Source organism: Cebus imitator, unplaced genomic scaffold (assembly GCF_001604975.1).
Source record: "Cebus imitator isolate Cc_AM_T3 unplaced genomic scaffold, Cebus_imitator-1.0 Scaffold369, whole genome shotgun sequence".
NCBI lineage: Eukaryota > Metazoa > Chordata > Mammalia > Primates > Cebidae > Cebus > Cebus imitator.
Window position 1 is genome coordinate 2000449 of NW_016107684.1, and position 26599 is coordinate 2027047.

The 26599-nt window shown below is 34.9% G+C and overlaps 1 protein-coding gene across 13 annotated transcripts in view; it reads right to left on the reverse strand.

Annotated features, from left to right (window-relative positions):
• NOL4 (nucleolar protein 4) overlaps positions 1–26599 on the reverse strand; it is a 372161-nt gene that overhangs the window by 151190 nt on the left and 194372 nt on the right. For all 13 annotated transcript variants that reach the window (XM_017507140.2, XM_017507139.2, XM_037730927.1 and 10 more), the window contains one exon: positions 15170–15453. In XM_017507140.2, coding sequence (XP_017362629.1) covers positions 15170–15453 — 284 coding nt within the window. The remainder of the gene's footprint in view (positions 1–15169; positions 15454–26599) is intronic.

The window sequence follows — 26599 nt, forward strand, 5'->3', positions numbered from 1 at the left end:
TTGAGCAGTGGCTTGTAGTCTTCCTAACCATGAACATGGAATGTTTCTCCATGTGTTTGTGTCCTCTTTTATTTTGTTGAGCAGTGGCTTGTAGTTCTCCTTGAAGAGGTCCTTTACGTTCCTTGTTAGTTGTACTCCTAGGTATTTTATTCCCCTTGTGGCAATTGTGAATGGAAGTTTGCTCTTGATTTGGCTCTCTTTAAGTTTGTTATTGGTGTATAGGAATGCATGTGATTTTTGCACATTGATTTTGTATCCTGAGACTTTGCTGAACTTGCTTATCAGTTTCAGGAGTTTTGGGCTGAGACGACGGGGTCTTCTAGATATGCAATCATGTCATCTGCAAATAGAGACAATTTGACTTCCTCCTTTCCTATTTGAATACCCTTTATTTCTTTTTCTTGCTTGATTACTCTGGCTAGAACTTCCAGTACTATATTGAATAGGAGTGGTGAGAGAGGGCATCCTTGTCTGGTGCCACATTTCAAGTGGAATGCTTCCAGTTTTTGCCCATTCAGTATGATATCAGGAAAATTTTTCCAAACCACCTCAAACTCTCATCCCTATTCCTCCTCCCAATAAAATGAAACATCCTTAGATTCATGACTTACTTCCAATATTACTTTATTGCACTTATCAGAATGCCATATTGTAGCAAGTTTAACAAATTCTTGTTCTTCTTGATGCCTTGGTAATGTAAACTTATTTTTTTTTTATTTCTGCACTTTCAGGGCTTAGCTCCTAATTGGCACTCAAACTGCTAAATTTAGTTGAAAAGTCAATGTTGAGACATGGTGTTAAAATATCAACTGTATCTTATACTTCATTGTATTAATCACACAGGTACTATAACCAAAAATAATTTACTACATGTTTTTTCTTTTCCTGAAGAAACCACATATTGATTCATACAACGGTGCTTTGAGATTTGTCTTCCAGGAACATGCAATTCAATGGCTCATTTTGCTTTTCCATCTACTCCATCTATTTCTGCATCCTTCAAAATGATCCATTGCCATCTTTTAGTGTACTTTGGGACTGGCTATGCTGGATTCTTCCTGTTTACTGGCTCTCTGCTTCATCTCTATCCTTCATCACTGTTTTCTCTTCTTTCATACATTAGTGAAAGGCTCAGGTCTCCTCACTGGCAACTTCCCTTACGGCATCCTGGTGACACTCTTCAGATGCCCTCTATTTCCAGGCTTTGTCCACACTGTTGACCTCACATTTCCAGTTGTCAGCAAAATTTAATGATCCTGCACTTGAAACCCGATAAGCTCAAAACTGAGGCTGGCAATGCTCCTGCCCTGGCAATGGCCCTTATGCCTCGCCTGTGAAGGATGATCTCCACCTTCCGTCTCTCACATCTTCAAACCATTCAACATAGTGCTGAGATGTCCTCCTGGCCAAGGCTCACACTCATTGCATCATTCTAATGCTTATATACTTAGATGATTCCCCATACTCAGGAATAAAAATCAAATAGCCTGCCAGGTTTGACCCTCTGGAAAGTGTTTCTCCTGACATGTCTTCATGCAGCCCTCAGTCCTTCTGAACTCCATGGTTATTTTCTCCCAGATAACCTTGCTGCCTTACTGCTTTGGTAACTGTTCTTCCTTTTCACCTCCTCAAATTTCTCTCAAGAAAGTGATGCTTATAATTTGGGATCATACAACATGCATTCTTCCATGAAGCCTTCTTCAGTTTCCTACTTTGTGTTTTCACAGAACATTTTTTGCATATAAAAACTGACTGTTTTTACATTTTATTTTGGTTAATGCAGTAACCTGTTTTGCTCTTTCAGAAACTATTTTATAGCTCTCAGTCTTTAGTAGAGTGCCATACTTATATATAGGTACTGATGAATATTTGATAACTTGTACAATTCTGAACCAAAGATTTTTTCCAAATAATACTAAATTCATTGAATTATTTCAGCATTCTAAGACATTTCCAAGGATAAAATGTAATGGTCAATTTTATGTGTCAATATGACTAGGCTAAGGGATGCCTAGATAGCTGGTAAAACATTATTTCTGAGAGTGTCTGCAAGGGTGTTTCTGAAAGAGATTAGCATTTCAGTTTGTAAACAGAGTAAAAAAGCTCACCCTCACCAGTGTGTGGGTGTTAACAAATCTGCTGAGTACCCAATCTACTAGCAACAGACGACACCAATATTGAGCCCTAGATATGGCATCATCCCCTTGGCTAACCATCCCAGTATCTGGTGACAGACTGATTCAACTGAACTGTTTCCATCATGAACAGAGAACGTTTTGCCTTTACTGGAACAGATACTTACTGTAGATATGAATTTTCCTTTCTTGAACACAACATTTCTGCCGAAGCTACTATCCATGAACTTACAGAATGCATTATCTACCTAGGATTCCAAATAGCATTGCTTCTAATCAAGGGACTCACTTTACAGCAAAAGAATTGTGGCAATAGGCCTATTCTGAGAGAATTCATTGGTCTTACTATGTTCCCTACCATTCTGAAATAGGTGATTAATAGAATGGTGGGATGGTTTTTGGAAGCCTCTGTTACAGTGAGAGCTAGTTGTAAATGCCTTGAAGGGCTGGGGAAAGGTTCTCCAGAGGCTATATATATTTCAATTCAGCATTTAATGTATAATACTGTCTTTGATAGCCAGGATTCATGTGAGTGGCATCACTCATTATTACCACTAGTGACAGACTAGAAAACATTTTGATTCCTGTCCTCATGACTTTATGCTCTGCTGGCCTAGAGGTCTTAGTTCTAGGGAGATAAAAGCTTCTACCAGGAGACGCAACAATGATTCCATTAATCTGGAAGTCAAAACTGACACCAAGGCACTTTGGGCTCCTCATGCCTCTGAATCAATAGGATAAGAAGGGAGTTGCTGTGCTGACTGGGATAATTGGTCCAGACTACCATGAAGAAATTTGAGTACTGCTTCACAGTGGGGATGAGGAAGAGTATGTTTGGAATACAGGGGCTCCATTAGGGCATTGGTTAGTGTTGCCAGGCCCTGTGATTAAGGTCAATTAAAAATCACAATTACCCAATCTAAATGAGGCTACTAATAACCAATACTCTTAAAAAAAATAGATTGGGTTTAATCTGAAGTTAAGAAACATGACTAGCTGAGGTGCTTGCTGAAGGAAAATGGAATACAGAATGGGTAAAAGAAGAAGATATAAATACCAGCTATCTAGATGAGACTAGATACTGAATATAGGAAAATAATTGTCAGGAGTATTTCCTCCCTATTTTATTATAAACATATTTATATGTATAGATTCATATATTAAGCAAATACCTTTGTTTTCTTTCCTGACTTATTCCCTTCACAAACAAAAGATATTGACTTTATATTAGGGTATCTAAGTATTGTTAATTTTACATCATACCTAATGTAGATGATGGGGTGATGGATGCAGCAAACTACCATGGCACATGTATACCTATGTAACAAACCTGCACATTTTGCACATGTACCCCAGAACTCAAAGTATAATTTAAAAAGGAAATAATTATGAACCACAAACTCATAGCTGGGGGTCTCAGTAACAGGTCAAGTTTTTTGCTGTTCGTTCTCAGGTCCTACACCATGATTGTTTAACATTATAGTGGTTAAAATATGGGTTACATTATTTGGAGTTTAAATCCAAATTTTAGAAACTCTTAGTATAATCATATTTGCAACTTATTTGAATCTTGGTTTTCCAATTTGTAAAAATGAGAAAACAAACAGAACCTAATTCCATTGGATCACTGTGAAAAGTATTTAAGTTAGTTATTAGAATAATCCTGGCACATAGTGTATGAGTACTCAATATATGCTATCTTTCATTTTTCCTTGGGACCAGGTTTATGACTTAGCTATTTTTTTAACCTTGTCATCTGAGTTATTCTCTTGACCCCCAGCTAACCCTAAGACCGCCATTTCAAAAGTATTAAAAAGCATACTATATTTTTGTACCCATTAACCATCTACACTTCCCCCCTCTCTCCATGACCATTCCCACCCTATGGTAACCATCGTTCTACACTCTATCTTCATGATTTCAAATGTTTTAATTTTTGGCTTCCACATATGAGTGAAAACATGCAAAATTTGTCTTTCTGTGTTTGGTTTATTTCACTTAACAGAATGTCCTTAAATTCCATCCATGTTGTTGCAAATGACAGAAAGTCATTATTTTTATGGCTGAATAATATTCCATTGTGTATCTGTTATATATTTTTAATCCATCAATCCATTGTTAGACACTTAGGTTGATTCAAAATCTTAGTAATTGTGAACGGTTCTGCAATAACTATGAGTGTACAGATAGCTCTTTGATATACTGATTTCCTTTAAAAATATATGTAAAACATATAATTTATAAAAATATAATTTATAACTAATAAGATTATTTATAAATACATGGCATTTATAAATAATTGCTGAATTATATACTATCTATTTTTAGTTTTTTTGAGCAACCTCCATACTGTTCTCCATAGTGGTTATACTAATTTACTTTCCCATCAACAGTATATGAAGGTTCTCCTTTCTCCATATCCTTGCCAGTATTCATTATTGCCTGACTGTTGGAAGAAAGACATTTTAACTTGGGTGAGATCATATCTCATTTTAGTTTTGATTTGCATTTCTTTGATAATCAATGAGTTTGAGCATTTTTTCATATACCTGTTAGCCATTTTATGTCTTCATTTGGGAGATGTCTATTCAGACCTTTTGCCTATTGTTTAAATTGGATTATTAGATTTTTTCCCTATCAAATTGTTTGAGTTTCTTGTATGTTCTAGTTATTAATCTCTTGTCAGAACAGTAGTTTGCAAAAAATACAGTTAAAAGAATGAATAATATCTAGTACCTAATAGCACAAAAGGGTGGCTACAGTCAACAATTATTTATTACATATTTTAAAATAACTAAAAGAATGAAATTGGAATGGTTTAATACAAATAAACAATAAACGTTTGAGGTAATGAATACTCCAGTTACACTGATGTGATTATTACACATTGTATGCATGTATGAGACCATCACATATACCTCATGATATATATGCCCATTATGTACCCATAATAGTTAAAAGTTTTTAATAAAAAATACATACTAATAAGAAGGCTACAGGTAATTGCTTTATGGTGCATAATTTAAGGCTCATCTAACAACGAAATTGTAAACTAGTATGTTGAAATTAATTAGAATTTATAACTCTCTGAGTCTAGTATTAATATTTTTTCTTTTATTCTTTCTCCAAATTTGGGTCAATATTGAGTGTTTCAAAGAGTCCTGGTAATAGCAATTATATTGAGACATATATAAATCATTTCTGAGTATTTAAAATATAGTTCTTTCTCTTACAGATTCTCCACTATTCTCAAGACATCTGCAGACTGGAATGATGTTTTTAACCATTTGACCTTATTCTTAATAATAGAACTCAAGTGGAAAAAGATAAGCACACACATATAAGTAAAAACAAAAAAAACAGAAAGCACTTAAACAAAAAAAAAAATTAAACACAAAAATACACAAAATTGACAATTTCTTTTTGCGGTATTGATGAACCATCAAATAAAGATGAGGATAATGACTGGTCAATTTTCTTTGTTTTGTATTTTGTAAAAAATACAATTTATAACTACTAGATTATTTATGAATACATGGCATCAATGACTGGAGGGCTAGTTAAGATTTTGTACTCATCCATATGAGTTCTTATATGTTTAAAAATGAACTCAAAATGCATATTTCACTGCATGTGAAGAATTAAAATCAACTTCACCTTGCACATTTCAAGGTATAAATTATGGAAGCCCCTCACCTTCTTCATTTTCCTGAGATATAAAATGTTAAATAAACCAACATGGACTGGAACATGCATAGTAGGCATAGTCACTTGCAATTAATGGTTCTGTCCTCCATCTTCCTGTAATAATATGTAGAGAATACGAACATATGTAATGGCAAACATGGTAGCATAATGATTCAAATGGACACTGATTTGGGTGTTAGCTCATTTGGGTGGGTCTCAATTTCTTCATCTGTAAAATGAAATGGTCCCTCATTTTAAAATTGTATTATCCTACAATATAGTCGATTTTATAATCCCTAGTAATATATTTATTCATAAAAGCATTCCACACATTTAAATTTAGATTGCAATATGACAGATACTACAAAAGCAATTAATCCTATTATATCCTTCTTGCACATCATTTTATTTTTTAAAAATCTACAAGAACATAAGAAAAAATGTATCCAATAATGAGCAGAACTGAAGACTATGTGATTTTTAACTATGGAATATACTATTTATATGTGTGTGTTTATATGCAAAATACATGTTTATAGATATGTATATAATATGAAGATGCTATTTTAAATTGGTATTTAATAAAACATGAGCTTGAAATTTATCCCAGAGCTATTTAAAGTACCACTCTAATTCAATTATACATTCATTTACATTTATGAACCAAAGCAATAAATGGATACATTGCAGACATGCTTATTTTTATGACATAGGTATCTGTTACATTCTTTTAATAGTATAAAATAATTCAAATATCAAAAGCAAAACCAATATTTGAAATAAGAAAATAAGAAATGACACTGCAAGTATTTGCTATTTATCAAAAAGCTTTCCACTAACTGTATTAGATACTATTCCTTTCTGTATAACTTGCCTGTCACAGTTACCACATGATTCAGAAAGATGACTAGTCTCACACAGCATCAGCAAGTGTGGATGTAGCAAAAATTACATGGGCTGCAGAGGCACCTGAATTGGGTTAAATACCATACTTTATCACTTATCTGATTTTATTAATGATGTCAGCAGAATTACTTGCATGGCACTAGATTTTATTTCTTTTTTGTTTAAAGCTAATAATTATTTTTGCTCTTTTTACATTGAGTTGGTTTGAGTTATGAATAAGAAAGCATTACACAATATTCATCATTACCACAGTTGAAATAGTATCCCAGTATCAGGACTGCTATATCCTTTATCCTGTGGCTAAAGTTTCTTTCATACTCTCTATCACCTATCTAATTAAACACCCATTTCTCTCCATTTAACTTTATATATTTCTTAAATCTAAGCCCTCCTCTCCATTCCAACTACCACCTTACGAGCAAGTCTTATTCTCTGTTAGCAGACTTCTCCCTTTTTATGCCACCTAAAGCCATCTTGTAAAACAGATGCCAGAATTGTTCTACCCCAAAACACAATCTGACCACACTATTTTTGTATCCTATATACTTCAGTGAGTTCTTGTCAACTAAACAGTAAAATCCAAGTTTCAAAAGGTTATTCAAAACCTTCCCTTGTCTGACATCCTAGTCTCCACACTTAACTCATTGCTTTCATCCTCAGCATTTCTAGTCTTTACCTTAATGCTCTGTTCATCAATTTCCCTCTGTTTGGAGTACCCTATTCCCTATTGCTAAGAGGTCATGTCCTATATAACCAGTAAGAACTAACTTAGGAACCTTCCAAGGCATAGTAAATAGGCCTAGAGGATACACTCACACATAAATCTATTTCCACATTATAATGCACTCATTTATATGTCTGGTTTTTCTGGCCAAAATGTGAATTCTGAATGATAGATACTCTTTTCCTTTGTCCTTCTAGCACCCAGGAGAGTGTCTCACACATATTAACCACATTTACTATTGTTGTTTCTACCCTGAATAAGAATACATACTGTTGTTTCCACTGTAAACAACATCTGGGCCAAATAAATGTATAACACCTAAAACCCGACATTAAAAATCATTAAATTGAAACAATAATGAGCAGGAATATCCATATAATAAAGAAAAAGATAATATTTAATCCATCCAACTTTTAGTTTTTAAAAGACAATTTCCTTACACTTAATTTTTTAAAGAGCTATTTTGAAATGTGCTGCTTCCATTAATTGTATTTAAATAAAATTAAATATAGTAAATAAAATTTAAATAAAATTAATAGTAGTTACCGTTAATATTTTACAAACTAATTGAATGGTAGTATCAATTTTGGTAAAAATGTAAAGAAAATATTAATTGAAAAAGTTACATGAAACACATTGGGCAAAAAATATACTACAAAATAAAGTGAAGATTTAGGGATCTTGGGAACTGAGCTAAAACCCAAATATGCAGTTACCACAGTTGCACATAAACTAACAATAATCACTTGCCCACTGCAGTCCTAATTGGAAACATTATTCTTTTGGGAGATTGCTTCAGAATATTTAATCATATTAAGTAAAATGCAGCTGGGTCACAATACTTAAAGATAAATAGAAAACAAAAATTAAAAAGTCAATAATGCAGTGTTTTAAAGTGTTTGCTGCCATTAGAATTCTAGTTGTCTTTCTATTCTCATTGATTAGTAATTTAAAACATCTATACCTAGAAGGGTGTCTGATTGGCCTTTCATTTTCTATATAGCTAATCCCTTAACACTTCCTCATGGGTCTCATTTTCCAAGCTCTTTATCATCATTTCAACTCTCTTCAGAGCTCTAATGTTATTAGTTGTCCTTTTAAAATGCGGCCATCAGCAAGTGGAAAATAAATATCACCTAACCTCATTCAATACAATATATTTAGTCTTTAGATTGGTTAATGTGATTCCCTGCTAGTCTAGTGAGTGAATTTGCATAATAATAAGTAATCAGTAAATGACATAGTCCAACTCAGCTATTCGCTTTAAGTGCTTCTATTCACTGTTGAATTGTTAAATGCTTTATAATCATTTTTGTTTGATTTTATTCAAAATAAAATTGTGAAATAGGTCAACATTAAACTCACAGGAATCTAAGCTTTTTACAGATTCTATATAATTAAGCTTTTATATCCCTCCAAAGCAGAAGAACTGTGTAGTAGTGTCACTTCAAAAGGTCACACAGAAGTGATGGAACAGTCCTGAGGACTACAAAAGGTCGCACGGATTGAACAGAACTTTACTATGAAGTTCACCTCATAGCCTTGGGAAAAAGCAAGTATTGATCCAGATGCGGGAACCCTGGAGCACTCTACATATGGATTCAGATTGCAGGAAGAATCTCCAAAGCAAAATTCCAGACACGGTCTCCTTAGCAATGAAAATGATTTCCGCTTTCCTATCTCAGCCTCTATAACGGCCTTCAAATTTCCCACTAATTCTGTTAGTTTTTCTTCTGCCATGTGTTTCTTCTGCCTCTGAGCATGAACTCTCCTAACTATTGTTCAGGTTCAGGCCTATGTCACTTCATCTAAGAATCGCTTCATTTAATAGTTTACATCAATACTGAAATGCTCTACATTTTGGCTGCTAAAATATCCCTTCTTATCTAGCTGCTTTCATTTTCTCCTTGGGTATTTTTTTCTCCACAAATTCCTTTTATACCACTTGTTTCTAATGGGTTGATATTCTGCAAGATGACATATTTTGACTCTCTCCTCATTTTATGATCTCCCAGGGTGATCTTATCAATGACCACAGCTCCAAGCAGCACTTATGCTCTGAAATCTTTCAAATGTCTCTCTCTCCATCCTATACCTTTCTTCAGAGCTGACACATGTGCTCTGAATGGCTTTTAAACATGATCATTGGACACTCCATGTGCACTATAAATTTTACATGTCAAAACCTGCTTCTTCTAACTTTTCTCATTCTTAATCTTAGTAAACATCATCCACTTAGGCAACAAAGTCAAAAATCTTGGAGTCAGCCGGGCGCGGTGGCTCAAGCCTGTAATCCCAGCACTTTGGGAGGCTGAGGCGGGTGGATCACGAGGTCAAGAGATCGAGACCATCCTGGTCAACACGGTGAAACCCCGTCTCTGCTAAAAATACAAAAAAAAAAAATTAGCTGGGCATGGTGGTGCATGCCTGTAATCCCAGCTACTCAGGAGGCTGAGGCAGGAGAATTGCCTGAGCCCAGGAGGCGGAGGTTGCGGTGAGCCGAGATCGTGCCATTGCACCCCAGCCTGGGCAACAAGAGCGAAACTCCGTCTCAAAAAAAAAAAAAAAAAAAATCTTGGAGTCATTCTAGAATGCTCCTCTATGCTTTGCTTTCCACGTTCAATAAAGCTTTGTATATTTCTTCAAAATATTGAGAAACTTCTATGGACCAGACAGTAAGCCAGATGTGAGGTGGTGGGCAAGATAAACATCATTCTAATATTCACAGAATGTTTATACTAATGGGATATAGAGAAGTAAAGATACTATTCATATTGCAGGCTATGTGAATGGCACTCCTGGGAGTTTGACAATATAATACAATCTATTGAGGTTAGATAGGTGGTCCCACAAATACAATGTCAAAAAAAAAATGTGTTCAGTATTTTTTTTTTTTTACTATACCTCTGCTTTTCTTTCTCACTGTCAGTTGATTCCAAGTGTCAATATTTTCCTCCTGGATTGCCACAATAGCTCTCCAACCAGCATTCTCTCATTACTTTTTTCTAGTTCCTATCTTATTCATTCACCAAAATGTTGCCAGAACAATTTTTATAAAATTCTGAGCTTACCAAAAGTTTTCTAACATTCTAAGCTTACCACTAAGCTCTTTCTGTTAGACAATCCGAAGTCTTTAAAATGGCTTATAAAACTTTTATTGGTGGAGCCTCTGTATATCTTTTCTCACATGTTCTCCATTGCAGCCATGCTAAGCTCTTTGCAAATGCGCATGCTAGGTACACTCTCTTATGGCTCTGTGCCTTAAAACATGCTTACTTTTCTCCCATGCATAATCAGAATAGCTCCTTGCCGTTCCACACTCACCTCTGGCATTAATCTCTCTTTATAGTTTTCCTTAAGAATCGTTACAGTCCTTCAGCACCCCTCCTCTGTTCTCTCATTTCACCCTCCTGACCATACGTGCATCATATCACTTACAGATTCAGACGGTAACAGCAAATTTATCCCTCCTGCTAGACTATAAGCTTTTAAAGGACTGGAACCTTGCTCTTCTCATTTACATATTTTTGCTTCCTACAACAGTGACTTGCATGTAGGAATCCTTTAGTAAATATTTGGAGTATAACTTAATTGGTGGCAACTAGTTTACCCTGCATAAGGATATCATGTTCTTCTTCAGTGCCATGAGGAAGTTATAAAACCATACTGACCTCAGAATAGATAATGATTCATTAGCCTGAGACCAGATCATCTTCCCTATCTGCATTCCAGGCCTTTTATAGTGTCTAGCAAGAGACCACTTCTGAAAGAAATAAAATGGTAATCTTATATTTCCTTCAAATTTCAAGACTCAGTTCCTCTAGGAGGCCTGTTTTGACTGTTATTTCAGATAGTATTTTCTTATCTAAATTCTTTTATTATTACTATTGTACTTTAGATTCTGAGGTACATGTGCAGATCATGCAGGATTGTTGCATAGGTACATACATGGCAAGGTGGTTTGCTGCCTTCATCCCATCATCTATATCTGGTATTTTTCCCCTTGTTATCCCTCCCCACCCTCCCGACCCCCCGATGTCCCTGCCCTGGCCCCCCACAACTGACCACAGTGTATGATGCTCCCCTCCCTGTGTCCACATGTTCTAATTGTTCAATATCCACCTCTGAGTGATAACATGCAGTGTTGGTGTTTGGTTTTCTGTTCTTGTGTCAGTCTGCTAAGAATGATAGTTTCCAGATTCATCCATGTCCCTATGAAGGACACTAACTCATCCTTTTTTATGGCTGCATAGTATTTCATGGTGTATATTGCCACACTTTCTTTATCTACTATATTATTGATGGAAATTTGGGTTGGTTCTAGGTTTTTGCTATTGTAAACAGTGCCACAATGAACATAGGCATGCATGTGTCTTTATAATAGAACAATTTATAATTCTTTGGGTATATACCCAGTAATGGGATTGTTGGGTCAAATGGTATTTCTATTTCTAGGTCCTTGAGGAATCACCAAGCTGTCTTCCACAATGTTTGCACTAATTTACACTCCCACCAATAGTGTAAAAGTGTTCCTATTTTATGACAAACCCACAGCCAATATCATACTGAATGGGCAAAAACTGGAAGCATTCTCTTTGAAATCTGGCACAAGACAAGGATGCCCTCTCTCATCACTCCTATTCAATATAGTATTGGAAGTTCTAGCCAGAGCAATCAGGCAAGAAAAAAAAATAAAGGATATTCAATTAGGAAAAGATGAAGTCAAATTGTCTCTATTTGCAGATAACATGATTGCAATTTAGAAGACCCCATTGTCTGAGCCCACAATCTCCTGAAACTGATAAGCAACTTCAGCAAAGTCTCAGGATACAAAATCAATGTGCAGAAGTCACAAGCATTTCTATACACCAATAACAGACAAATAGAGAGCCAAATCAAAAGTGAACTCCCATTCACAATTGCTACAAAGAGAATAAAATACCTAGGAATACAACTAACAAAGGATGTAAAGGACCTCTTCAAGAAGAACTACAAACCACTGCTCAATGAAATAAAAGAGGACACAAACAGATGGAAAAACATCCCATGCTCATGGTTGGGAAGAATCAACATCGTGAAAATGGCCATACTGCCCAAAGTAATTTATAGAATCAACGCTATCCCCATCAAGCTACCAATGGAACTGGAAAAAACCACCTCAAATTTCATAGGGAACCAAAAGAGAGCCTGCATAGCCAAACAATCCTAAGCAAAAAGAACAAAGCTAGAGGCATTGTGTTGTCTGACTTCAAACTATACTACAAGGCTTCAGTAATAAAAACAGCATGGTACTGGTATCAAAATAGAGACATAGACCAATGGAACAGAACAGAGGCCTCAGAAGTAACATCATACATCTACAATCATCTGATGTTTGACAAATCTGAGAAAAACAAGCAATGGGAAAAGGATTCCCTGTTTAATAAATGGTGTTGGGAAAACTGGCTAGCAATGTGCAGAAAGCAGAAACTGGACCCCTTCCTGACGCCTTACACTAAAATTAACTCCAGCTGGATTAAAGATCTAAACATAAGACCTAACACCATAAACATTATTATTTAAATTCTTAATGTTTTAACACAAAAATAAGTATTTCCTGTACTTGTACTAAGAAACTTGTCTATGTATATGTATCTTTTTTCTCAAAACTATGTATCAAGAGCCTTGTGAATAAAGTCTGTTATTTCTGTGAGTTGTCTCTGATACCTACTTCATTGCTTCAAGTATGGCAAGTATTTTTAATTGCATAAATTTAAGATGTAGAAGATGATGTTTTGATATTCCTATCCATAGTGAAACGATTACTCCAGGTAAGCAACTTAACATAGTCATCACTTCCACACAGTTACCTTTTTTTGTTTGTCTGTTTATGGTAAGAATGTCTCAAATTTACTTTTGGCAAATTTTCAATAGATGATACAATACTATTAATTCTAATCCTCTTGCTGTTTATTACATCTCTAGATGGATTTGTCCTACATAGGTGCTAGGTATTTAATATGTTCTTTTGAATAAAATAAAAATAATCTCTCTTGATTGATTTCCCAATGTGCTACCAAAACTTCTCTCACCAATTTAACTATTTTGTATCTTCATCTTATTCAATTTCTCAACATTGTCCATCAGAGCTGCCTACACTCTACTTGAAAGGGGGACTTTGCTTAGCTTTCATACATTACACCCTTCTGATTTTTCTTCTGTATCTTTGGCTGTTCCTCAGTTGGCTGTGGGATCTGTTCCTCCTTTACTAAACCATAAAACATTAAGTGCATCAAGGGTATCTTCTTCTCCCCTAGGCTCATTTATCAACTTAACCCTCTCGAACGGCTCTAACCATCTGTGCTTCTCAACTCCATTGTAATAAAGGTAGAAAAGTCACTTCATTCTGCTTAATATGTGCAAGAGTGTTTTAATAAGCATCAATCCCAGAGTGATATTGAATAAGGGAATAAGGAAAAGAAGAATAAGCCATCAAATAATTTTAGAAAAAAATTCAACAGACACAGCATAGAAAGGACATTTCATAATTATTTAAACTTCATAAGGACAGGGTTATGTGGAGGGCAGGGAAACAAGTTATTTTGTTCTGTAAAATGTAACACAGTGCACAGTGAATCAGATCATGTTAGCAAATATAAAATCATTTGTGATTATGTAATTTGGCTTTAAACCACTGAGGAGGATATTTGAATATTTACTTCAGCAAAAGTTGTAGCAGCCTCCCTCAGGCAGGAGTGTCTAAGTGTCTGCTAATGTCTAGTGAGCTGCTTAAAAGAGGATAAAACAACACACCCTCAGGCAAGCAAGAAGATTTAAATAGAGCCAATTTAAGAAGCATAGTGCCTTAGCAAACTCAGAAATTAATCCAGATTAAGACATTTTGCTGTAAGGATCTATGACAAGAAACAAGTTCTACAACTCTGACTTAGAGGTAAGGGCTGGGGAAGGCACTCAAAAGGTATATTCCATAAAAACCCTCATGTGTTCCAAAGTACACCTTCAAAAATCATAGAGCAAATTCACCAGCATGTGTTATCTCAAACTAGCAGAAGTTTAAGCTTAATTAAAAATAAGTCAATAGGGAACGGAAGGGGGTTGTAATTTATTCTAATGTTAATATAAAGAATCTAAACATCTAGATATGTCTGAAATATGATTTTGTCTTTTGCATACTTTATGATAAATCATTTCTTCAAATAATTATTTAAGCCACAGATTTCACCCAGGACACTGACACTTAACAGTTCTTTAGTGTTCATGGAGAAAATTACTGATCGAAGTCCCCAGGTCTCCAAAGCAAACTGAAGAATTTAATTAATACTTTATCTTTACGTATATCTATCCATCTAGGAGAAACTAGATAGTGATCCTTTTATGGTAAAAATTGCGTACTGAGACTGAAACTGTCACATCTGAGCTCAACAAATTCCCACAGAAATTCATAAATAGATTATATACATGAGAAACATTAACTCAAGTGATTCTCAGTATCAAAAAATACCCACAGCTTTAAGACACAATCCATTTTGCTCACTATTATTCCTGAAATCACGTGTTATAAACATGCAATATGCTTGGTCATAAGTTTCTTGGTATCCTGTTATTGAACTTGTTTATAATATTTTTCTTAACATAATGTTTATCTCCTACATGCATAGGTATTTTTGTGATCTTCATGACCAACTCAAAAATTGTGGAAATTGTAATGTGATCATACCTTGCTTCCATTTTCTCTCGCCTCTCGTTCCATCTTGAGGTCAGAAATTAGAAGATTCTTATATTTGTTTTTTCCATTACTGTTGTGATCATCTATTCTGTATTCCGAAGTTAGCTGCGCAGAGAGGGGACTGTCACTGAGATTCAGTGGCTGTTCATCCTGCTCCAGCCCAGTTTTGCCATCACTGTTGGAGTCTCCCATCTCCCTGCTGTGTGCTCCCCCTGAAGCAATTGAACTGTGCCCCAGAGTCTCATTGCCATTAAAGCTCTCTGCAGCAGAATCATCTGTTGAAAAGGAAAAGTTATATTTTGATTTTAATTAATATGCTATTCAGATTCCACTTCTATTAGCATTTAGTGAGCTCCCATTATGTGAATGGCATTTTACATATGTGATTTAACCTCGGCAATAAACTTGTAAAGCAGTTATTGTTATTTTTAATCTATGTGGCACATGATAAGGTTTTGATGTTTTGTCCTCTTTGAATCTCACATTAAAATGTGATCTCCAATGTCCATAGTGGGGTCTAGTGGCAAGTATTTGAGTCATGAGAGTGGATTTTCCATGAATGGCTTGGTGCCACCCCCATGGAAATGAGTGAGTTCTTGCTCTGTTAGTCCATAGGAGAGCCAGTTGTTTAAAAGACCCTGGCACCTCTTCTCTCTCTCTCTCTTGCACCCTCTCTCACCATGAGTCCCATTGGCCTGCCTTCATTTTCCACCATGATTTTATATTTCCTGATGCCCTCACCAGGAGGAGATGCCAGCACTATGCTTCCTATACAGTCTGCACAGCTATAAGCCAAATAATCCCTTTTTCTTTATAAATTACCCATTCTTAGATATCCCTTTATAGCAATGCAAATGGGCTAACACAGCACATTTAGGCACAAAAAGTGAAATAAAATAATAAGAAAATAGAATTGAGAGAACAGTTCAATCTTAATTGCAATCTCAAAGAAAAAACAAAGATAATTAAATAATTATCAATTATTTTGCAAATAGTTTAGTTTTTTCCAGTGAGAATATCCAGATTTGGTTAAAATTCTGTGATAAAAAGCATCATTTATCCTGCTGGTGAGAATGTATATCAGTATAAGCTGAATGAGTGTTTAACATGCATCTAAAACATTGAAAATGCTCAGAAACTTTGTTCCAGTCATTACACTTCTGAGAGTTTAATGCCTAAGACGTTTAATCATTGTGTGTATCTCTGTGTAGGTAAACATTTATACCAGTGTTGTTGATAATAGCAAAAATTAGAAATGACCTAAATTACCACAAATAGACTATTTAAATAAATGTTGAAATTGTTAGAATATTATGCAATAAAATATGGGGATGTGGGTCATGGAGTACTAAATAGAAAAATCTAGCTACAAAAGAGTGGAGTTGGTATGATCCCAATTTTGTAAAACGAAAACATAGACAAAGTTTGCAGAAAATAACATTTTTATTTTTCTTAATTCATTTTATCTTATATGATAGAAATTTGCTATTGATTTTTTAAAATTATGATGAAAAAGGTATTAAATTGTTTCCTTTAGCTAAAAGCTGTTGGTGAAACAATATAAATATGGGTGAGCAAGAGAAATATTATTCAATACTTGTGATTTTTAATTTTCTGAATATTATCACATACACTTTTTTGTGGGGTGCAATGACATAGTTAATGTTTTTTAATCAATTACATTCATGGGAATTATATTCAAATTCTGAAAGAGAAATATAACTCACATATTTGTTGATTTATTCACTAACATTTGTTAAGCACTTACTCTGTGGCCAATATGGGGTTAAGTATTTGGCCTGTAGAGAAGGTGCCTTCATCAAATTCACATATAATTGAGACAGAAAAACAAACATGCTATTAAAATGCAGAGCAAGAAGGCTGTGATCTCATACAAGGGATAAAGACATCACAGAAGGCTTCCTAAAGAAGAGAATATGAGTCAAATTCCAAAAGGTGAGTGAGCCTTAAATCAGGTGGAGAAGTTGGAGAAGAGTGTTCTCTATAGAGGGATCAGCATGTGCAAAGTCACAGAGGTCAGCATATGCAGAGCAAGTGAGAAGTAAGAGTAGTCTGGTGTGCAAAAAAAGAGAATGAGAAAAGATAAATCTAGAAAAAAAAAAAACAGAATACCAAGAAAGCATTTTGTTTATCAAAGAACTTGGATTTTATATGGGAGCAAATAGCAATTTTAATTTATTGTGGGAAATGACATGGAAAAAGTTATATTTCAAATAGACTATTCTGACTTGGATGAGGAGAATGGTATGAAGCATCAAAGTGGAAGTTCGGGAAACCAATTAAGAGATTCAGAAGTCATCTCAGTTGTTACCCTTAAAAGCTCAAACTTCTGAAGCGGTGGCAGCATAGAAAAAGAGGAGACAACTAGAAAAATTGTGAGAACAGAATTGAAACAACTAGTAGTAATGGAATAGGCAAGAGTCCAGGATGAAGCCAGGTCTGTAGTAAAAAATTTTAAAAAAGAGCATTAGGTTAAGTTTAATTTTGAATGAAATATTTTGTTTTTGTTTGTTTGTTTGTTTTTGAGACCAAGTTTCACTCTTGTTGCCCAGGCTGGAGTGCCGTGGTGTGATCTTTGTTCACTGCAACTTCTGCCTCTTGGGTTCAAATGATTCTCCTCCCTCAGCCTCCCAAGTAGCTGGGATTACAGGTGCACATCACCACGCCTGGCTAATTTTTGTATAGAGACGTAGTTTCACCATGTTGGCCAGGCTGGTCTCGAACTCCTGACCTTGGGTGATATGATTCACCCACTTCGGCTTCCCAAAATCCTTGGATTATAGGCCTGACCCACTACACCCAGCCTGAAATAGTATTTTTAAACAATTTCCTAAGACTATCTTGTGGAAAATGTTGAAATATGTTCAAATGGCAAATTTCTATTAAATTACTCTTTTTATGTATCCATCAAAGAAAGAATTGATGTGGGGAGAAAAAATACACAGGAAAATTTAGGAAACTGGTCATAAATAATAATTTATAACCTGGTACTTTCCATAGCTATTAATCCAAGGATTCAAAAAACAGTATTTTAACATGAAATGTCTAGGGCTTTTGAAATACAGAACTAATGGGATGATTTATATAAATATATATGTAATTTAGATAAATGTGCATATTCATTTATGCCAATTTGAATTCTTATGCTAAATTATGAATATGATTTTTGATTACTTTAAATTATTATGTACCATGAAAGTCCAAAGAAAAGCACACTGAACGTATTCAACTCCAATTTTAATTCATGAAGAAAAGTGATTTAACATTTGTGTACTAGAATCCTTTAAAAAATATACTAATATTTAATGTATAAAGGCTTTGTTAATACTTATCAGGTTAAATAACCCTAAATATATACTACGTTTTAAAGTAAAATCTACATTGGCATAAGATAAATCCAGTATCCCTCATAGTTAAAAATTAAACATCCCATATCTGTTTCTTCAGTCTGAAATCATTACGTATATCTAATAAATAGTATATTATTGTTTCATTTTTTTCAGGTAAGATAAACATTATCATTTGTTAGGAAAGGCTTTAATAAGTTTCATGTATTTATTTCTGTAAAAAATATAAACAATAAGGTAGAAAATATTTTTAGATGGAGTAGTTCACTCCAGATGTTACCAAGGTAACTAAATTCAACAGTGTTACATATTTCATTCCTGAGTAAATCAGTATGTTTTAAGAAAAACAAATAAATGATTTACTCATTTGTGTCAAATATATATACTCACATATTTTATAATTTAAATGGTAAAAAACAATAATGTCTCACAGCACTGTCTGATAAATCCAAATTTGAAACAAAGTTTTTGATGTCTTTATTTTAAAAATACAATATAGAACAGTAAGCAGACATTAAACTGAATATAAATCAACAATTTTATATTGTTGAGTTTCATGTAATCACGTTAACAGTTTTTATTCTATCTCCCTCTCTTCCTAAAAATACTTTTTAAGAATTTAAAATCGAAGACCTCAGGCTCCTGTAATAAATTCACATCAGGTCATCACTTTAAAGGGGTAATCTGACTCCTTACCCAACATAGTTTGCTGGATCCTGAGTGGCTGCTACACACAGGGTGCAGTATTTAGATGTGTGGATATGGCCTTCAGGTTCACTGGGCCAGGCGATGGCTCTTCTCTCAAGGTTTCAGCCTGGATACCACAGCATTTGAACCAAAGACTCTGTATTTGAGTCTCAAAGAAAACAGCACCTGGAGCTTTGGAAAATAAGAGTGCCCAGGGTACCTAGCAACAGAGGAGAATGTGGAATGTGATGACAAGGAAGTGTGGAATCTGGTTACATCAGGAGGGCAGTTGGATGTTGGGATTTAATTTGTTTTGCTCCTACTTTTGATGGGATAGATTTAGTGTTGTGGAGAATTATTATGCTATCTCTGCTAGCACAGCTGAGGCTCCTTCGTGTCTAAAAGGTCTGGTAACACAGTAAATGGCAGACTAGTCTTTTTCTTCTTTCTCTTTTGCTACTCCCCATTCATCTCCATGAATTAGTACAGACTCTAGAAATACTCTAAGTTATCCCGCCGCATTTTGCTGGAGTGGTTTCATCAGCAACACATTCAACAATTACCTCTCTCTGTATGAAGATAATTGACCTAAAACATTATGTATAATGTATATGTGTACATGTCTGTGTATTTAAGAGTGTGTGTGTGTGTGTGTGTGTGTGTGTGTGTGCGCGTGAGAGATCTCCCCAAGTACCTGACCTACTTTCTTATTCAGTTATTTGCAGTAGCTCATTACCATGGCCTTTAGGCCAAGTGCCTTAGGCAAAATGAACAGAAACAATATGTATATGTATATATATATACACACACACACACATATATATACACATATATATATATATATATACACACACATATATATGTACACATATGTATCATCCTCATTTTAACATTAGTACTTGGAAGTTTAGTCCTAAAATTCAGGTCAGATGCTCACAGGGTCCAAAAAGCTTTTCACTGTTTTCCCCAAATGCACCACAATTTTCCACCTTTAGTCCTTTGACGCCCCATTAGAAAACTTGTCTTTCATATCTTACCATAAAACTAAATATTAAGTCCAAAATATAGATGTAAATAGCATTGCTGAAAAGTTTAGGACCTTCATATCCAAAAAAATAGAAAAAAATTTTAAAAATTGCTTTGAAATCTAATTGCAAAATAGTTTAAGTACAACTCTCCTTTACCTCTCATGGTCTCTGGTCTGTCTTCTCCCAGCAAGGGACAAAAAAAAAAAAAAAAACAAAAGAAGCTTACCCATCGCTAGGCCATACCTTACATCTTATACCATAACTCCCTCTACTCTATAACACAAAGCAGATAATGTAGTCTGAATCAATCCTTTGTAGCACTTTCCAGCCCAGTTTCTGCCTGGAGCCTGACTCCCTGATTCATTTCTGGCTTAAACTCTTCTGTCACTTAAAAATTTCTCATTTTCCTTCCTTAAAAACTTGTGATGAACTTTTCATTTTTTGTATGTTTTACTTATCCTCTGTACCACAGTTTTAAACACTTAATTAATAGCCCTGTTCTCTGTTTTAGTTTTTTTTCTCTCATATGCAAAAACCTCAATTCCTGACCACAAAAGCCCTGTACTTTCGGTCTCAACACCACAAAAACCTGCAGAAACATTCATCCTTAAGTTTACTGATATAAACAAATGCATATGTATAAACACATATATGTATGTAGGTATATATGTATGTATGTATGACTACTACTAAAAGATTAAAGAACATTTATAAAATGATAAAACTGATTTTATTGAGGGCAAGAAAATAACAAATGTTTCAGCCTTCTACTAAATTGTCCACAAGGGTAGCACTCTTACTCTTGTTTGATAACTCCTAATCCATTCTTGGCCATGGAATATTGAGATCTACTCAAAGGAGGTTATTACAGTGAATGCACAGAGATAAGCTGGATGTCTCAAAGCATATAACTAAATTTCGGTGCAACAGTTAAGTAATAAAACTAATTCTAGCCTATCAACGAAGAGTTATATTGTTTATATTTGTTGTTTACAATATTTAACCAAACATCTATGTGCACAAGATACTTTCCTCAGGATTGTTGAGTCCAAAGAGACTCCATAAAAAATTATTCTCATCTAAGATTATACCATAAGAATTACAATGCAAGGTTGAAAATACTACCTGTTCCATGAGAGCTTCATATCAAGCATCATGAATAAAAAGGTTCCTCAGAGAAAGAAAAGTCGCCTATTACTGGGGATGAAAAGGGTATCAGGGAAGGTATTTTACAGGAGCTGGAATTTGAAGAAGGTGAGACATATGTAGATGTATAATGGGGACAGTGGAGGTTTTCCCAGTTAACGAGAGGACATAAGAAAAAGCATCAAAGGCAGAAAAAAGCTGGAAGAGGACAGACAATTAGTATATTCTACATACTAGGACAAAGAATTGTGTATGCGCGTGTGTGTATACATGAGTGTATATATGTGTGTGTATATGTATATGTATATGTATATGTATATGTATATGTATACATGTGTGAGACAGGATGTCACTCATTTCACCCAGGCTGGAGTACAGTTCACTGCAGCCTCAATTTCCTGGGCTCGAGCAATTCTCCTACCTCAGCTCCACAAGTAACTAGGACTGCAGGTGTGAGCCACCATGCTTGGCTATTTTTTTTTTTTTTACTTTTTGTAGAGATGGGGTCTCACTATGTTTCCCAAGCTGTTCTTCAACTTCTGGGCTCAAGAAGCCCTCCTGCCTCATCCTCCCCAAACTCTGGTATTACAGGTATTAGCCATCCACTGTACCTGAGCAGAATTGTATATTTTAGAGTAGTGGATATTTTACTGTGTATTCTTTTTTCAGGAGCACTTATAAAATTATTCATTATTCTCCTGGAGTGTGTGTACTAGAAAAAACCCACTGATTATGTGAGGGTAGTTTGAGAAAGTTTATTTATCTCTGTTCCAACTCTAAGCCACTATCAACTGACCCATAACAAAACTTTCTCCCAATTCCAAGATTACTCATTTTTAAAAATGGCTATTATGCAATGGCTTGTAAATAGCTTCTTAATTCTCTAACAAATTGCAAAATAGAGTCATACATTGCTTAATGAGAGGGATACATTTTTAATGTTGTTAGGAGATTTCATCATTACGTGAACACAGAGTGTATTTACACAAACCTAGATGGCATAGCCTACTATACATTTAGGCTATATGGTATAGCCTATTATTCTGGACTACAAACCTATACAGGATGTTATTGTACCAAGTGCTGTAGGCAATGATAACACAGTGGTAAATATTTGTTTAATTAAATATGTGTAAACATAGAAAAGGTATAGTAAAATATATAACATTATAATCTTATGGGATCACTGTTGTATGTGACATCTATTATTGAATGAAACATCATTATGTGACACATGATTGTACTATTTCCATGCTTACCCCAGCTTGTTCAGGATTTCATAGAACTAGCTATTTTATATAAATTACATGCATAAATGTATTTTGATATTTTTATAGTGTTGGAAAATATCGGATTTATTTTGTTGACAAAGTCACAGTTATTGTGAATACCATTGTGTTATATTGCTTATAGTCATAACAGAAAAAAATGTTAAAATTTTATTTAGAGATAAGTGAAAAAATATAAACATTTTTTTTTCCTCCCAACTCAAAGCACAGATCTACTTATGGAATCCAGGGTAAGTGTTCTTGAACTAGATGCTAAGCTATTTTTTTAACTTATATTAAATTATACCATAATAATCATAACTCACAGGTTTCTGATCCCTAAGCCCAACACTGATAAGGTAGGTTTCAGTGAGGGTCTGTGTAGTCCTTCTCACCTTAAAATCGATTTTATTTACCAGCCAGACTGTACATTTCCATAAGGTAGGTATTTTACATCTTTTGTTTCTTTGTGTTCCTCTATGGAATGCAGGTTAGTGTTTTACACAAAGTTAACTTATAGCTATAGATGATATAGATATAAATAATGCAAAAAAGTCACAGATAATATAATGCATTAATGCAGCTGAGTGTGAAATCCATGTATTAGCCACATACTTGAGGCTATTTACTGCTACAACTTAAAATCAAAACAATACGTGAGGCATTTCATGTTCCGTCTCATACAGCAAGCAGTATATACAATGAAAAAAAAATCCTGTTAGATTTAAAGTAAACCTAAAACAATCATTTTACAGCAAGTCAGTGTTTTCAAAGAGAGCTGACACCTAACAACTGGAAAGACATGCCCAAGAAACCCCACTGAATGGGCAATAGAAACAAGAAACATTGCCCTATAGTATTATTATAGAGTCATTATATTAGAAAATGATTTGACAGTTTACAAGGAAATGGCTTAGAGATGTATCATTAATTATCCCCAACCACTAACCAAGTTATAAGAGCAAATGTCACATGTTGGGGTAAATCATTTTGGAAAGAAATTTTCTAATTGAAGCTAAAATCAATAGGATCCAAAAGATGGTTGCCCTAAATTGGTGTTTAGCCAAAAAACAAACCAAAAGTTTTTCTTCTGGCCAATAACAAATCAGAAAATACTTTATTTTGAACAAATTAAAAGTTGTGAAAATTAAAAGATCCACCTGTAACAAGCTTATGCTTGAAACAGTATCTTGGAGCTGGGCAGGACCTAAGCTAGCTTCCAGATTGTCCTCGTAAGAAGCATTGTGGTAGTGGCTATCCACTTTACAAAACCCTGCTACCTCCATCCCAGGAATTGTTCTTGATACACAGTGATAAGTTACCAGAAGCCATGCTTCTCTTCTGTTGATTAACCGTTGTGATGGCCTGTTTCGGATTCTGATTCTCTCACTTATTTCACCAAGTCAGCTGTTTTGCCTAATGCATTTTCTTCTGAGTCTCTCTCTGACCAGACCAGAATTGACTCTCACCTTCATGCTCATATCCCAGGATAATCTGATTTCTCTGATTCTGTATTACAATCTAGTTCATAGGGTCTTTGCCAAACCGTATCCTAATATACATCCCCATAATTCTACATAAGAATAAAACCATGCTTAGATGAGCAAAAATGGTTGAGTCCTGTCTACTTTGGTAAGATATATAACAATAAAAATATAAGATAACTGAAATATAGGACCCTGTCTCCTCAGTGAGCAGGAAACTAGTGTTTTGAAATGTATCTACATACCCCATCCACAGTGAGGGTTAAGTTCTTAAAACTTGACTTCTCTACTACTCTGCCTTTTGAGAACGTCTCCTATCTCTTTATACACTTGGGCATCATGAACTGAGTATCACCTGAATCAAGACAGCTCATTAAATGTAGACATGTTCAGTAGCTCCTTTTCATCAAGTGGAAGTGTGACATGTAGGAATGGGTCTTCTCAGACTCCCATGGTATATAAGTAGGTTGCTCAAAACCCATAATACCACAGTTCCTTCTTTAATCTCTGTCTACTCTCTTAAAAGAAATTTCTAATGAAAAATTGGTTGAGAATGAGAAAGGTCAGCCTTGTTTCTATGATAATGTAAAAGTCTGAAATGGTACAGTTGTTTACATAGATAGATCCAAATGGAGAAGGAAATACTCTAAATGGGTAGGACTTCGAGCAGTAAGTCTTTTTGTATACCCTCCTTACGACAAATACATAGTGTTAGGTTATCGCATTATGTCTTTGGTAGTGGCCAAATAGCATAAAGACTTGAAAGAGCCAGGCTGGATGATATCTAGACAGAAATGAAGGCATGATATTAATAAATCTTTTATAATAGGTTAAGGGTTTGAAAATATTCATGTCTTGTCCATGCCCATCAAAAAACCACTGCTGTAGAAGGTGATCCTAATAATCAAGTGCACAGTGTGACTTTTCCTGTGGATATGAAGCATCCTACCTGCTAAACCCATGTTTGCTCAGTGGGATTATGAATGGAATGGCAGTCAGAGCAGGAATAGAGGATGTGCGTGGGTGCTTCATTCTGGGTGCTTCATTCACCACGTTAATCTGAGTACCCAGCTGTCCAACAGTGTTCAATCTTAAAATTTTGATAAAGTACAGAGCATTGAGAAGATTGCCAACTTCACTATAACAGATCAATTGTATTGGATCTCTCTAATCCTGTATGGAATAGCTTCTTGTTCTTAGTGGAATAGATGTTTATTTTTAACTTGGTCCTGTATTTCTGGCCCATTCTTCCTCAGATTTCACCACTTTTGACCTTAGAATGTTTTATATATTACACTTTTTCTGATACTACATTACATTCAGTCAAGGAAATCACATCATAGTAGAAGCATTGAAGCAACTATAGGATTTTCCTTATTGCTCTTATCTCTTCTATCACTGGCAGACTATTGACATTATATAAAAAATGAAATAAACTGTTAAAAACTCAACTCCAGTGCCACCGAGAGATAGTACCTGAGCCTGAGAGGGCTGCCTTTTAGGATGTGATGTGTGCTTTAAGTCAGCTACTGATACTTGAGTCTGTTTGTTTCTTAGCCACAACATCAGGCTGGAAACAAGGTGCTCCAGAGATGGAGGCAACATTTCTCCTAACTCTTCTTTACAACTGTAGGTTCTGCTAACCTGCAGAAAGGACACTTCCAACAAGTGGAATAGAAACTGACCATTTCACACCATGCAGGCCACTAAGAAAAAAAGTAGGGCCATATGTTGGTTGAGGTCCTTAAGCACAACTACCAAAGGAATGAAAGGTGGCAAAATAACAAAATAGGCTAGGAGGTGAATCCTCAGGGAGTATCTAAAGTATTTTTCATTTTGTTCTGTAGGAAGGAAAATACTATCAAGGCAATTCTTATAGTCAGAGACAAGAAGATCACATTCCCTGACATGCCATTCCACATGGAATATTTCCTGGGTGGTTTTATTGCTGTTAAAGAGGTAAAAACATGGAATTTGTAGTTGGGTTTTTTAGTCATAAATATAAGCTATGGCTTTGCAACCAGATGCAGAGACAAGGAATACAATGTTTATTTGGATTTCTTTCCTTGCTGTCAAGTAACTGAATATTAAATAAACATATTCCTCATTTTCTTAATTTTTATCACCATTGGTGTATATAGCCTGTGGTGGTAGAAAATAAATATATAAATTAGTCCATTAATTGTATAATTTCAATTGTTACAGAACTGAAATGGTAATGAACATCACTTGGTGATTTCAACTCAGAAAAGTGAGTCTTTTCAACATGATACCTGGATGCAGTTGCTGGACATGGCTCAGATTTAGTTCTAATGGGGAAATAATAGGATTTATGTACTTTATGCAAAGTAGATGGTAAGTATTTAGTAGAAGTATATTTGGACATATGAGTTGTGTGATGGTGTAATATGATATGTGTGTATGTGTTAGCCAATTATAG